Below are 15200 nucleotides of genomic sequence, written 5' to 3' on the forward strand. Positions count from 1 at the left end.
GCCGGGTTATGAAAGTGCCTCTTAGCTCTCGCTCTCTTTCCTCCCCCTTTTCCATCTTTTTCTCCTTCTCCATCCTTCCCAACCCCCACCTCTTCCCCTCTCCACCCCTGCACGCCCCCTCAAACCTCAGCCAGAGCGCTGCGGCCCCACAGGGCTAGGTCTCCTCTCGGGCAATCCTGCCTGGCCTTCGTGGAAAGGTTCCACTCGAAACAGCAGAGTGGTCACTTTAGCCAGACCACCAACATTTCTAAATCCATAGCTATATTATTTTTCCCCTTTCCCAGTGTGTTTAATAAAGATCATTTCCATCCACTTAAGTCTGAAAGCAAACACAGGAGTGTTCTCCTGAAAATGCTGGAATCAGTATGGATGACAGGGTGCATTAAAATGTATAAGATGCTCCACTTTCTAATTAATACAGCACAGAAGAGATATTTATAGCCTACATTGTAGCCAAGTGTGTATTTAAAGAACAGATTTGAAAAACAGTCACTTTAATATGCAAAGGAAGTACCAACAGGGAATTATATATGTTAAACCAGTCATTAGACTGAATGAAAAGTCTCTTTTTAATTGGAAACCTCCCACGTGGTCTGGGCACAATTTTGAAAAAAAAAATCATTCCGACTTCGAATACAACCTTCCAAATATTATTTGCGGCTAAAAATTTTTCCACGTGCCCCTGGAAGGTCAGTAAAGCAGCTTCAGTGCCTGGACACTCTTCCCAGCGGACACCTGGGTGGAGCCTAACCATTTGCCACCCCAGGGGCATGGGGGGCGAGCTGCCCCATGGTGTGACGGGCCTCGCCGGGCAGTAGACCTCCACCCGCCTCTGGGCACCCAACACCAGTAGTGTCGGGCCACAGTGGGGGATGCCGCCCACCAACCACGGAAAGCTAAGCCAGCATTTTTCATGACGTTGCCAGGTTTCCCGCATTGACAAAGCCGATTATGTGAGCTCTGCTTGGTGTAATTCTCAGTGAACTTGTGAATCTGTCCCGGAAAACTCCGCAGCAGAATTCACAGAGCTTCTGCATGCAACGGATTTCAGTGAGCATAGACTTGGATGCCCTTCACCCCACTGCCCAGCTTGTCTCACCCCCGGATCCCTACACAGATAGGAAGAAAAGAGGAGAGAGAAAGTCTGTGTGTTTGGCTTCCTAAGAGTTAAAGGATGAGCCATGTTAGTCATGCAAAGCATTTCTCACCAAAATCTGCTAAGGAAAAAAAATGGGCTGAGGCAGGGACCTACCCAGGGAATGTTTCAGAAACATTAGCCCTAAAGTTAAAGGAGCTCAGGATCTTTTTACAGTAGGGGAATTAAATCGGGTCCAAGAAGCAAAGCTGGGTTTGGGAGGAAGGAGGATAGAGCATGAGAAAACATGTTCGGGAAAGAGAAGGGAAGTAGGAAGACCCAGGAGCCTCCTCGACTCCGCCCACTTTGTGAGTTCAAGGCTGTGGCTGCCAGACACAGAGCTGCCCCTCTCATTATTTGGTTGCCTCTTGCAGGAACTTGAGCAGCTGTTGTTGCAAGAAACACCTTTCAGGTGGCCCCCTTTCTGTCCATGGACTTGGAGGCTGGGAGGTCTGCCTAGTTCCAAAACCAGACAGAGGTGGCATCCTTAGCATATGTCAGGGAGCTTTTCGGGCATGGGGTTCTTGGGAACAAGCTAAGGCAGGCCACATCACGCTTGTTCCAAAAGCCTGGGTGCGTGAGGGCCAGACTGCGCCCTTCTCTGTGCCACCGAGGACAGTCTTGGATCCCAATTCCTATTCTGCTAAACCTGGCATCTGATTTTAAATTAGGGAATAAAAAGAACCACCCTTCCCCTAATTCCTTTGTTGGCTTCATTGAGTAGTTACTGTTCTTACATGCCACAACTTTAAGAAAAAACTATTGTGGGCCATTTTCACAGTATAGGTCACAATGAGATCATCGGCGTGTGTCAAGTAGGCAACAAAGCCGAGAGGCTGGGCAGAGACCACTGGAGTGAAATGTTGTCATATCCTCGGAAGCCCATCGCACACTGGCATTCCCTGGTGGAGGTAAGACCCGCACGCCCCCCCCCCACGCCCCCCTGCAAATGTGCTCCATTGTATGGAAGCAGGAATGCTTGACTGTTGAAATACAGGAGCCACCAAAAATGTGAGTGTACGTTTCCTGGGCTGTTAGGAATGGCATTCAATCAGAGGCTGAGTCTGTGATCTCCGCCCACCTGGTGGGTTTTGAGCACAGATCAGAGGCCGCCCTTCACTTTGATCATCTTTAATAAAAGGTCAGGCTTCTCTGACTCTGCGTTACGGCTTTGGGTTGACATTTGAAAGGCATCTACAGGTTCTGGGTGATTGTGACATTTTCGGACCATCATATAGTGACTTATGATTGGCATCAGAGAGTTCTGTTGCTGCTGGGCACAGAACTTGAGACTGGGAAGGAGGAGACCTGGGTGCTAGGACTGACTATCAGGAACCTGTGATTCTGGACAAGTTGATTAGTATCAGATTCAACTACATGTGATAAAAATCTAAGAAACAACAGACCACAGAACAATAAGCGAGATGAAAATTTAGTTCTGTCTTCCATAATGAAGGTCCAGAGGCAGGTAGTCTAGATTGTTACAGTGGTTCCATGAGCAACAGAGACCTAGACTTCTACTTCACTGACCTAGTGTGGCTTTTTTTTTTTTTTTAGGTCTCCTCATTGTACATGACGGCTGCTGAGCTCTAGCCATCACATATCCTCTATACCATACCAAGGTGGCCCAAAGCACACACATACTTTTTCCAAGGATTTTCCTTGATGTCTCATGCAGCCTTGGCACTTACAGTTAACTTCATCACAGAACTTAGTCACGTGGACATGTGGGAAATGTATTTTTTTTTTGGTAGGTGGAAATGTGCCCAATTAAAAACTAGGGTTTTGTTTGCAAGGAAGAAGAGGTAGGACTGCCTCTCGTACCCTCATTCATTCTCTGGCTCCCCATGATTTACTTCTCTTTTATTCTCCTCCCATTCTTCTTTGCTCATTAACATACTCCTGTATTTATTTACTAACTCATCCTCTCAAAAATAAATTGCACTCACCCTGTAACATTTCTGACAGTCAAATGCCATCCCTTCCTTCCACTGAAGAGCTCCTACACTGTAAGAGAGACATTGTATGGTGCGCAAACTACTCATTGAAGTGCACACTCATGATCATTACCACCCACATCCAGTGCTACAGAAGGACCAAGCCAGAAAGTGTTTGTCATGCTTAGGTGAGATTGTCCACGGAGCAGTTCTTCCTCCTGCTCCTGGTAAGCGAAGAGAACTATGCCCCTGGGGACAGGAACACCAGGGAGCATGGGTTTCAGGCAGAGCATTTTCTCTTACCCTCCTAGTGGGTCAGCTCTGCCCACCATAAAGCCAGCCTGAGAGGTGCCCCTGTGCCAGAGCCTCACTCTGTGTGGGTGTTGCTGCCGGGCACAGTCAGGTCAGTCTGCGGAAGGCAATGTAAGGAAGGCAGAGGGGCCCCCTATCTGGCCTGGGGACAAAGGGACAGTCTTCCTTTGTTGGAGATAGTGCCCTGAGGCGGGAGAAGAGCAGGACAGCGTTTATGCATTGATTCTGAGCATCAGGGTATTCATGAGGAGCCTAGGGCCCCGATTTGCAGGTCCAGGAAGACACTTCTGTCCCCGAGCTGTGGAAACCAAGACTCTTTCTTTCTTGGATTCAAAATTAAGCCCCACTACAGGGAGCCCTGCAGGTTCTCTGAAGCACCTGAGAGGCAGCCGGAGCACTAATGCTGACTCAACGGCACCTCAGCTCTTCGGCTCCTGGTGCGGGTCTCCAAGGAGTCCACCTGTGGGCTCCGTAGACTGCCTGCACCTGTTACCAGCCATGGCAGTTAGGGCAGTCGTGGTAGACTTTTTGCACCCTTATTAAGTCACTGCTGACGTTAATGCTTTTTGGTAATTTGGAGTGTCAAAGAGTGGCAAAGCTCTCTGCTTCTCAAGACGTGGGGCATGGGAACGGATAAGGACTAGGGGTGTGGCGTGGGCTGAGACCTGAGCCCTAATTCAGTGTGCAAGCATTTCTTTCTCAGTGACCTTGCCAGGGAGTGACCCGAGGTGGCACATGCACCAGGGGCCCTGGGCAGCAGCACCTGCATGGGACACAAAGGGACGAGTAGACAGTGGACCTTGGAAGCTTCCTTCTCTGCCAAGGAAAAGATGTCGTGTGACTTTGGTTACTGGGAGATACTCCTTAACCCTAAACACTTGGCTCTTTGCAAATCTGTGTTTGACGGTTATGTAAGTGAGAAATGAATGTTTTTAGGGTTAACCCGCTGAACCATGGGAGTCGATTGTTCCAGCAGCTAAAATAACTTCGGCTAATGCGATGGTTGCTTCTCAGCTGTTGCGGCAGAACTTAGGAAATGAAACGCCTGTGCCCTTCCGCAAAGGGCAGGCCGAGGGAGGCTGCCCCTGCCCTGGGACCTTCTGTTCTTTGAAGCACATGCCCAGGACTCCAGATCCATCCTGAGAGAGGACGTGATACTTTTAAAAATAAGTGTGCAACCAGCGGAATTGGGGCATTGGTACCAGAGGAGATGAAAGCAGTATCAGAGCGGTCACTGCACTTCGCTAACAGCCGTGAGGGTGGAGGAGGCTGGAGGCAGGGCGGTGGGACGCACTCACTGTGGAGCTGGATGGATCCAGATTCAAGTCCCTCCATGCTGCCACTCACCGGTTTTCCCTCCCTGAGTCTGAGTTTTCGCCTCTATCAAGGGGCCACCACAGCGCCTATCACACTGGGTGGTAGCGAGGTTCCAACCATCTAACGTATGTGAGGCACAGTGGCCTGCACATAATAAATGCTCAGGAGAGCCCTCAGTTTTAGTCATTCTTGTGTGTGTTCCACACTCTGAGTGACTACTGTGTGTCCTCATGTGACTGTCACACAAAGAAATATCCTCCATAATGTCTTTCATGGAGGGTCACAGGAAGGGAAGAAATCCCCGCCCTCTGTACCCCCACAAGCTGTTACCTCAGGTTGGCAGGAGGGGTCATTTGCAACTTTGCTGAACGTAGATGCACGCATATAATTTCTGTTCCTTCTCCTTTCTTCGGCTGTAAGGATAAGTTGCTGTTATGCCCTCTTCCTTTAAATTTCTGCTTTAAAACAAAAAGCATAATTAGGTCCCAGTTCTCGTGTGCGTGTGTGTGTGTTTACATAAGCATGTGTGTTTGAATGAGAGAGAGAGAAAAAGGGAAACGAGAGAACGTGGGACAGTTGGGATTGGGATGTAGTGTCAAGGGAGGCTGCCCTGGCAGAAGCTCTTACTGCCAGGGGCTGAGGGACCAGGTTAGGACTGAACCCTGATCCCTGCAGAGACCTGGCAGCCTGCTCAGGGCTGCGTCCAACATCCCCTGACCTTGCCAGGGCAGGTGGCAGATGGAGTCTTCAAAGCCAGTGAGTTCAAAAACCCGTTTCTTTGTCAGGGATTCTGGATGGCTTCACTGCACACTCAAAGGTCAGCCAGTCCCACTTCCTTTTCTGTGCACGATCTCAGAGGCTTGGGAAGCTGTGCAGATGCCCCCAGAGCAGGCTGCCTGGGGTCCAGGGACAGAAGCATCCCTTTTGTGGTGCCTTAGGAGATGACAGAACTCTTAGGACTCCCACCACGGCCCCCTACACTGTATTATCCGAGAGAAGATGGTGCTTGCCTGGGCCCACCCTGGCATCCTTCCTCCCTCCTGGGAGGAGCTGACCTACATCATGAAACCCAGGGAGAATCCTAGAAATAGCTCCAGGTTTCCGTCGCCTCCATGTGGAGTGCTGTATACATCCTCTTCATGAACAGTTTGTAACTGGTTTGACGGGAAGGCCAGACACAGATACTGTTTGGTTAGTTCCAGTTTTACTTTTCGAAAAGAGATAGAAGACAGAGGCCCTGATCAGAATTCACAGTGAAGATCAGCAGCACGGTCCTCACTGACTGAGATGCAAGGTTCTAAACTCAAAGCCCTCCTCACGGGCTGCCCAGGTGTGGACTGGTCTTCCTGTTGGCAAACTCAGCCTTTTCTACATGTGTCTGGAAGGCTAATGGGGTTCTGTACCCAACTAGTCTTGGTGGTCTGGTGGGACCGCCTCAGGGAACCCGATGCCCCCTGGAACTCAGGGTTCTACAATTCCCAGTATAACTAGAAGGCAGGTGCGGCACAGTGAACCCCGGCAGGCAGAGTCTTCATCTGCCATCCTCTGCCTTGTGACTTAGAGCTGTAGAACTAAAGCGAATAGCAGACTCCACAGGGAATTACACTGTTGGGCCCTTTTAAGGGGCCAGAAGAGCCTGCTGGGAGTCTTGGTTGCCCAGGTTGAGGTAGGTGTCCACCCCTGGTCCAGCTGTCCTCAGGTTATGGAAATGTGATCTGGTGCTCACTCCAGCAGGAGTGTGGGAGCAGACTTCCCGAGAAGGGTCCTGGCAGGACAGGGCCATTGGCAGAAGTGAACACATTGCTACCCAGACTGTGAAGCAAGGGAGTCAGAGGCGTTAGCGCTCTGGGGAAACTGTGGCTCACAGCAGATGGAGGAAATGGGAGTGAAGCTCCAGAAAGAGGCTGGGTGACTAGAAAGCCCAGGCAAGTCAGGTCCCATCAAGGAGTTTGAATGAGAATTAGACCAGTAGAGAAGGGAACTGAGAGGGAAAAACTATTTTGAAAAAGCATGGCCTGAGGCATAAGACAGGGAAAGCCTTAGGAAGTGCTGCCACTCGGCAAGCAGGAGGTTCTTGAGGTGCCCCTCCGCACCCCAGCTTGCAGGTCTGGAAATGCTGTAAACTCCAGTCCTCGTTAGTAGGGGGTGAACCCTGGCAGGTGATCACATGCGCTGCCCGCGCAGGCTTGGCACAAGCACAGAGCCCGAATGAGCCTAATGTGCGTGTCGGGCACAGTGATGGAGACGAGTGGTGAGCACATGGAGGCCACACGTCATCACACTGTCTCCCCATGTTGTGACAGGCTCCCCAACACGTACTGCAGAGGTGTTTGTTCTGGGGTGGGAACTGAGAGGACAAGAAACGTTTAAAAGCACATGAAACTAGTGCAAAGAAATGTACATTTCTTTATCTAAAACAGATACCATCTTAGTGAAAAGCAGGAAGGGAAGAAAATAAACTTGGTCTTGCTAATTACTGCTTTTCGGTGATTTCCAGGTTACGTCAGTCTCTTTGGGATAAACATTCAATCAAATGTAACACCTAGTTTTCCAACTAGAACTCTTCCTTCCTCTTAGAGATCTCCTGTCTCCTCCTTCCCAAGCTGGCGTCTAGGGGCAGGGTAGCCCAAGGCTCGGGGCAGGCGGGGGTCAGGGTGCTTGCAGTGATTGAGCATGTTGTCCAGGCGCCTCCATAGCTGTGGGTGGAATGTGCACCTGTCCTCAGCATCAGCCAGGCAAGAAGCCTGCTCCTTGGGAGCTCGCCCTCTTTGAGGCTGACCAGACCCCATTTGCGCTGTTGATGGCCCTGACAGTCTCGGGTCTGGTGGTCCGTCCCACTGGGTGCCTGGTCCAGGAGGTCTTCTTTGTAACTCTTGGCCCAAGGGCACTTCCCCACTTACTGGAGGCCCCTTGAAACTGTCACCCATACTGTCACCTCCTTTCCACATCCTGTGGGCATTCAAGGACACATGGGCACTCCAGGAGACTTGGTGCCATTACATTACATGCTGGTGCATGGCCATTTCTACATTGTTCCTCTGGCCTCGTGTGGGCACAGGGGCCACCTGTGCCTTCAGCTTCCTCCTTAACCTGCCTGAAGCTCAGGATTTCAAGCCTGAGGGTGAAGCCAGGACCTTACGTCACAGCCTCCTTTCCTTCTCGCTCCTATTTCCTCCACCAAAGGTTCTCTACTTCCCTTCCCGGCCTCACTTCCTTTATATGTGCAGCGTGTTTCCTCTCAGCCCTTGTCTTAGGCTCAGATGGCTGACGTTTCCTCTCAACAACTAAAGGAAACACCTAGAATTTTCCATGTGTCTCTTTTCAGACAAGGCCTGGCTCTTGATTCATGAGGGACTAGCTGATCATTGACCTTATGTTATTTGCCTTTCATGTGCTGGAATATATGACATTGATTAATTGCATGGAACAACACAGTTTACAGGGAATGGAAACACTATCTCTATTACGTAGACATTGAGTTACTACTTGATGACTGAGTGAAAGAGTCATGTAATGAAAGCGATTGGGTTCCTTTGGTTCTGAGGTTCCACAGTTCCCCCTTCAGTGGATCCCGAAGAGGAAGTCAGTTCAGAGTGATGTAAAAGATACTGAGACTGAGCTTGCAGTAGGCTCTTCAAATGGAGGTGGTCCTTATTAAGCGCCAGGCTTGAATGACCTTGTCTCCATTTAGGAGGAGGACGTGAGAGGAGGTCATTTGCTCCCCTGGCTCCCACATACTGCCCTGTGATGATACCACTGGCTTCGCATTTTGAGTGCCCTTGAGGAGTCTTCAGAACAGCAGCTGAGCCACCGAATCATGAAGGTTTCTCTTGAGCTTACGTGGGTGGCCAGGCACTAGAGTGCTTCGGTGTCTGCTTTCATACGAGACAGAGGGAACGGGAACACCACAGAGGTCCCCGTGGTGAGGGCAGACTCTTGCCCCTCGAATGAGAACTGGTCAGGAGGTGACAAGGATATTGGTCCACCGGTTGGATTTTCTCACCAGGGAAACATTTTAGTAGCAGTTTTACACAAGGTAATGATTTGCTCCACCTATGTGTGAAGGTGAGAAAGAGAAACGTAGTGGGATAGTGTTTTTTGGACAAGATAAAGGAGTTATAAACTGAGATTTCCCCTCCCCATTCCCCAAAAGCTATTTTTATTGATGGGATTTAGTGTGCCAGTATCCATAAATACCTGCAGGGCCACTGAAGCGAAACTGATTGCAAAGAACATAAAAATGTGCTCCATGTTTGGGACTCTGAAAAGCATTAACAAGCCTGTTAGAACCTGTGCCGGTTGCTGTAAGTGACCAGAACACGGTTGGGACAAGCAGGATGGTTCGTGCTTGTGAGGAGTGTGTTTCCAGCTGGTAGAGGGAAGGGTCAGCAAACAAAGCCAAGGGCATTTAAATTTCCCAAGCAGGTCTTCTTTCTTGTGTTGAATTATCTATACAAAAGAGGACACTAAACATTTTCTCATCTTCAGCCTGGACACAAAACCAGTGACACTTGTGAAGGTCCCGAGAGGTAGTAATCATACCCAACACGGGAGCATTAGGGCGAACACAGGAGGTGTGAGGGATAATGATGTGTTGGAAAATAGCGTTGCTACCAGAACAGAAAGACAAGTCCGTCTTGACTGTTCTCTCATTCCCAGATGCCCCAGCAGTCACTGCCTGGGGCCGTTCCGGTGGCACACTTGAACAGTGATTAAGTAAGAAAGTGGTTAACAGTGGGCTGGGGTCTTAACAGTCTCTATCTCCAGGAATGGCATTCAGAAGTGACTGCTAATACAATGGGCCCCTGGCCGATTCTTCCCCCTAGATGAAATGAACCAGAGTGGTTTATGCCAGCCTCTCAAAGAACCACACCCCCTCAGGGTTATCTGTGGAGAGGAGAGCACTTCCTGGGTGAAGGGGCCCAGAGCCAGGGTGGAGGAGCATCCTGGCAGCAGACAGGACCTCAGGAAGACCACTGCCCCTGGAAATGGCCTTTCAGGGTATGTGCCTATTGTATGTACCTCCCAAGTTCCACCAGAACAACCTGTTGATAAGACAGAATGTTTTATTGCTTGTCTGGTAATGGAAGGGGAGAGACAAAGTCTGATTTATGAAGACTTTGAAGTCTGGTTTAAGGTTGCTCTTTCAATGTGGTAAGGGGGATAAGACAGGGTCTGGGGCCCTTGGGTACGATTGTATGACTATCACAATATGATAGTTTAGGTGGACGGAGCAAGGTGAGGATTTTGAGACCAGGGTTCAAAGAGTCTGGGGGTGTAAACGGTTGATGCTTTCTAAGGAACAGTTGACGATCTTTTGGGAAGTCCCCATAATGTGCAATAATTTTGTTCGCAAATTTTACCTAGTTTGGCCACAGTGTTCTCTGGGAATAAAGTTGCTAATGAAGGTGACAGAATAGTAAAGTCAAGGTAACGAAGAGTGTGTTCTGTACTCAGCGATGTTTGGGGAGTTGGCTTTTGCTCTTATGCCCCAAACACAAACAGTGGGAGAGCTGGCAGGGGTCCGCCCAGTTCTGCAGGCACCCACCCAGGACAGCATGAACGCTTGCTCGTTGCCTCCCCAGCATCAGCACCTTCTCTCTGATGACCCTGACTTCTCATTGGGGATGCTCGGAATCTTGACTCCGGTAATGGAACTACAACCTAGTCTCAGGCTAAACCGGTCAAGCCAGCTGTGGGGATTAGCACCGTGTCTGCTGATTTAATCAGACAGTATGATAGAACTTTGTGCGAATGCTCGGACAAAGATGATCTTTCTTTCCTGTGATGTAAACAAGGAAGCCTATCTCCCAGGAGCAGCTGTGGCCCTTTGAGACCTCTGGAGAAGCCAGGCTTAGGCGAGGCTAACCCTGTGGGTGGCAGAATAGAGAGAGAAAAAGAATCCGGACCCTCAGGCATGTGGCTGAGCAAGCCTCTCATGAGCGCAGTGATCGCTCTGGCCTTTATGAACATGTGAGTATATAAACTTCATTCGTGGTATAAGCAATGCGAGGTGGGGTTTCTGTGCCTGAGACAGAAGACTTCCTCTCGGGGACACACAAAGCCATTCCCAGAGTTGCCATGGGGTCTACCCTTCTGTCTCACTCACCGCTGTATGTACAGTACCTAACAAAGTATGTGGCACATGGTAGACATTCAATAAAGTGCCCTACATAAAACAAATTGTTGATGTTTGGTTAATTAGCTTGTGCATTGAAACAATTATGACCAAAAGAGGGACTCTTTGCTGTTAATGACACACAAGTAATGTAAACAACGAGAAAAACTGCTTTCCTTTTGCTCTCTATCTTATTTACTAAAGGCAAATTCAAATTCTACGTGGATTTGCAGGAGCCCTGGGCGGCTCTCCATTACCTGGGGGTAATAAAGGCGGTTCCTCAGGGGCAAAGATAAGCCTCATGACTGTCCTTTCCCGGCTCCATGTTCCCCGTGTACTGCAATTCATTAGAATGAAATGAAAATCTATACTCATTTAATAACAGTATTTGAGGAACTTGAACATTCTCTTTTAATCCTATATTTGTGTGTTAATGAGTTATTGTTATTCTATTACAGTTGTCCCAATTTTTCCCCCTTCGCTTTCCTCCCCCCAGTCCATTTCCCGCAGCCAATCTGCACACCATTGTCCATGTCCATGGGTCATTCATACATGTTCTTTGTCTAGTCCCTTCCCCTCTTTCCACCATTATCTCCCTATCCCTCCCCTCTGGCTACTGTCAGTCTGTTCTATGTCTCCATGTCTCTGGTTCTATTTTGCTCATTAGTTAATTTTGTTCATTAGATTTGTCTCGTAAGTGGTATGATCCTACCAAGTGAGATCATGTGGTAATTGCCTTTCACTAGCTGGCTTATTTCACTTAGCATAATGCTCTCCATTTCCATGCATGCTGTTGTAACAGGTAGGAGTTTCTTCTTTCTTTTTGCTGTGTAGTATTCCGTGGTGTAAATGTACCAGTTTTTTGATCCACTCATTTACTGATAGACACTTAGGCTATTTCCACCACTTGGCTATTGTAAGTAGTGCTGCTATGAACATAGGGGTGTCTAAGCTCTTTTGAACTGGAGACTCAGTATTCTTAGGGTATATTCCCAGCAGTGGTCAAAAGGCAGTTCCATTTTTAATTTTTTTGAGGAAATTCGTACTGTTTTTCACAGTGGCTGCACCAGTCTGCATTCTCACCAACAGTGTACTAGGATTCCCTTTTCTCCACATCCTCATCAGCACTCATTGTTTGTTAGTTTGTTTACGATGGCCATTCTGACCGGTGTGAAGTGGTATCTCATTGTGGTTTTAATTTGCATCTCTCTGATGACTAGTGATGTTGAGCATCTCTTCATATGTCTATGTGCCCTCTGTATGTCCTACTTGGAGAAGTGTCTATTCAGATCCTTTGCCCATTTTTTTAACTGGATTGTTTGTCTTCCTGGTGTTGAATTATATGAGCTCTTTATATATTTTGGAGATCAAACCCTTGTCCAAGGTGTCATGGGCAAATATGTTCTCCCATACATTCAGTTGCCTTTTCCTTTTAGTGATGGTTTCTTTACTCATACAGAAGCTTTTTAGTTTGATGTAGTCCCATTTGTTTATTTTTGCCCCTTATTTCCCTTGCCCTAGGAGGTAATATTGGCAAAAATATTGCTGTGTAGGGTATCTAGAATTTTACTGTCTATGTTTTCCACTAGGACTTTTATAGTGTCATGACTTATATTTAAGTATTTTATCCATTTTGAGTTTATTCTGGTGTGTGGCGTAAGTTGGTGGTGGAGTTTCAGTTTTTTGCATCTACCTGTCCAGATCTCCCAACACCATTTATTGAAGAGGCTATTTTTACTCCATTTTCTGCTCCTGCCCCCTTTGTCAAAGATTAATTGACAACAGAGACATGGGTTTATTTCTGGGCTCTCTGTTCTGTCCCATTGGTCTGTGTGTCTGTTATGTCAGTACCAGGCTGTTTTGCGTATAGAGGGCTCGTAATACAGTTTGATATCAGGTATTGTGATCCTTCCAACTGTATTCTTCTTAAGATTGCTGAGGCTATTCAGAGTCTTTTTTGGTTCCACATAAGTTTTTGGAGTATTTGTTCTAGATCAGTGAAATGTGCCATTGGTATTTTGATAGGAATTGAGTTGTATCTATAGATTACTCTGGGTAATCTTGTATTTTTTATTATACACTAAAGCTCAATTGTATGTTAAAGTCTATGACTAACAGTGCTAAAATTACATATTATCCCCACCTTAAATAAAGTTCAGAATACCAAATGTGATGGTATTGATCATTAAAATGCTTAAAAATAAGGAAGGGGGGTTTCTAAAAAGCCAGGAGAGCTTTACAAATTGCTAAGCCCTCACACAATGCAGTCTTAACTCCTAGGTACAGATGTGTGCTCAGGGGTTGTGCTTGGTCTGTCAGGAAGACCACAGTTATGAACCGAAAACAAAGGTGTGATTTTTTTCCTGTTTAGCTGAGGGATCCGAATGTAACATGCTTCAGTATTGTGTGTATTAATAATAAGTGTCCAGAGTGGAAAACTTTACTGGAGGAGGGTCATAAAACCAATCAAGAAAGCAAATGCCAGGCAAAGGGATTGAGACTGACTAAATGTAAACAATGTAAACATTCTGGAAGGGGCATGTGCTTTTCTAAAAAATACAGAGCATAGACAGAGTGCTTTTTGAAAAATATTTATTTTCAGAGGGGAAAGGAGGGAGGAGAAAGAAGGAGAGAAACATCAATGTGCAGTTGCCTCTCTCACACACCCTACTGGGAACCTGGCCTGCAACCCAGTCATGTGCCTTGACTGGGAATTGAACCAGCAACCCTTTGGTTCACAGGCCAGTGCTCAATTCACACCAGCCAGGGCCCAACAGAGGACTTTTGTTGGGCTTTATTCTCCCTTGTCGACTGGAGTCAGGGTCACATCAAGGACAAAGCTGGATTAGAACAGTCCCCTCCTGCTTATAGGGAGAAAGTGGGCATGGATGCATCGGGTGCAAAGTAGTTTGCAGAATCCAAAACCAACATATGAAGGCTGAGCATCTGGTTCTCCTATCCTTGTTCTAGAAACTTCCATCCAGAGATCAAGGTTGGGCCCTCCCCTGTGGCACTGACTGTGGCCCCAGATCCTGCCTCTAACAAGGTACCCAAGAGTCAGGCAGGGGTCAGAGTGGGCTTCCAGTGTTAGAGTGATGGCAGAGGTCTTCACGTCAGACTTTTAGGGTTGAGGGAGCTCCCAGCAGGACCCCAGCTTGGCAGACTGGGTCAGCCTGTTGGTGGAGGCCAGGGGTATATGAGTTAGACTTTGGCACACAAGGCCCCTTGGCTATGGAAAATTGTATGAGAGGACCCCTCAGCACGGCAGGACAGCCACAGGACTGCCATCTGCCTGTGCACCTGGAACCTGCCAAGTCCACATTGTATTTGTAGGTGAGGAGCTGGGGCTGAGAGGTCTTTCACTTGCATTTGAAATTTTAAGTTCCTAAAGTTGCAGAATGCCCACTCCCAGGTTTAGTATTAATGGCTCTAATCCTGCCACTTAAAAGTGATATGGAACCAAAGAAGCATGCCATTGTGGGCTTCCCTGGAACTAACTCTTATACCAGGAATAAGGATCCAGGAATCCTTGCAGAGAAAGAAATAGTGATGCAGAGAAACCCTACACTCCCAGGATGAGGGGAAATCAGGAGCACTGCTGAGCCCAGCAGAATCTAAGCTATCACACCCAGTGCCCATCTGCTCCACCTAGTTCTTCTCTCACACGTCAAAGGCCTTGAGAAAGCTGAGCTTTGTTACAGGGAAATGGCTTTTACCTCCAGCCGCTGCAGCTGATAGAGATGCTTGAAAGCAGGAAGGGGAATAATGGGAAAGAAAAGGATTTAGAATCACATGGGAGTCTTCAAGCACTTCTCAGTCCAGATGTTTCTCCTACTGCTGCAAGCCAGGGATTCTCTGAAGCTGGCAGCACAAATGTAGTTTCCTCCACAGTCTTTTCAGACTGCATTTGAATTCACGGGAGCCCAGGAGACTGCTCTGCTGGGTAGGGGCTTTCTCAGTTGCCGGACTAGGAACAGAACTAATAATAGCAATAGCCCTGGAAATGCAGCACGGAGTCTTGTGTTACAGATGAGGTGGGTGGCTCTGAGCTTTACAAGAGTCTTTGTGCAATTGCAGACAGATCGTTATCACTTTTCTCTTAGCACATCAGCTGCAAAGACCAGAAGGGGACCAACGCTGTGAGCCACGGAATGATGAGGAACCAGGCTATGATAGAAGAAACAGATCTGGACCGGACTCAGGGCTTTGCCCCTTCCCACCCAGAGAGGAGGGATTGGAAGTTAAAGTCAGGGCCCCCTCCACTGATACCTCCCCTCTGTGATCAGAGAACATCGGGTGGCCTGTTTCTAATGCTCTGTGTGCTCAGTGGGACATGCCTGCTGAGTAGCTGTGCTGTGGGGCGGGGTGGGAGGTTGTAAAA

General features: G+C 48.0%; 1 protein-coding gene across 3 annotated transcripts in view; it reads left to right on the plus strand.

The window, feature by feature from the left end:
• The window catches only part of SYT9 (synaptotagmin 9), a 191682-nt gene that overhangs the window by 141274 nt on the left and 35208 nt on the right, over positions 1-15200 (plus strand). For 2 of the 3 annotated variants that reach the window (XM_037067004.1, XM_037067005.1), the window contains exon 6: positions 1917-2046. In XM_037067004.1, the coding sequence (XP_036922899.1) occupies positions 1917-2046 (130 nt within the window). Of the gene's footprint in view, positions 1-1916; positions 2047-15200 lie in introns of those variants that run through there. The other variant, XM_037067006.1, reaches the window with a different exon arrangement.

Source organism: Sturnira hondurensis, unplaced genomic scaffold, assembly GCF_014824575.4.
Source record: "Sturnira hondurensis isolate 20B ecotype Veracruz unplaced genomic scaffold, ASM1482457v3 Scaffold0016915, whole genome shotgun sequence".
Taxonomy (NCBI): domain Eukaryota; kingdom Metazoa; phylum Chordata; class Mammalia; order Chiroptera; family Phyllostomidae; genus Sturnira; species Sturnira hondurensis.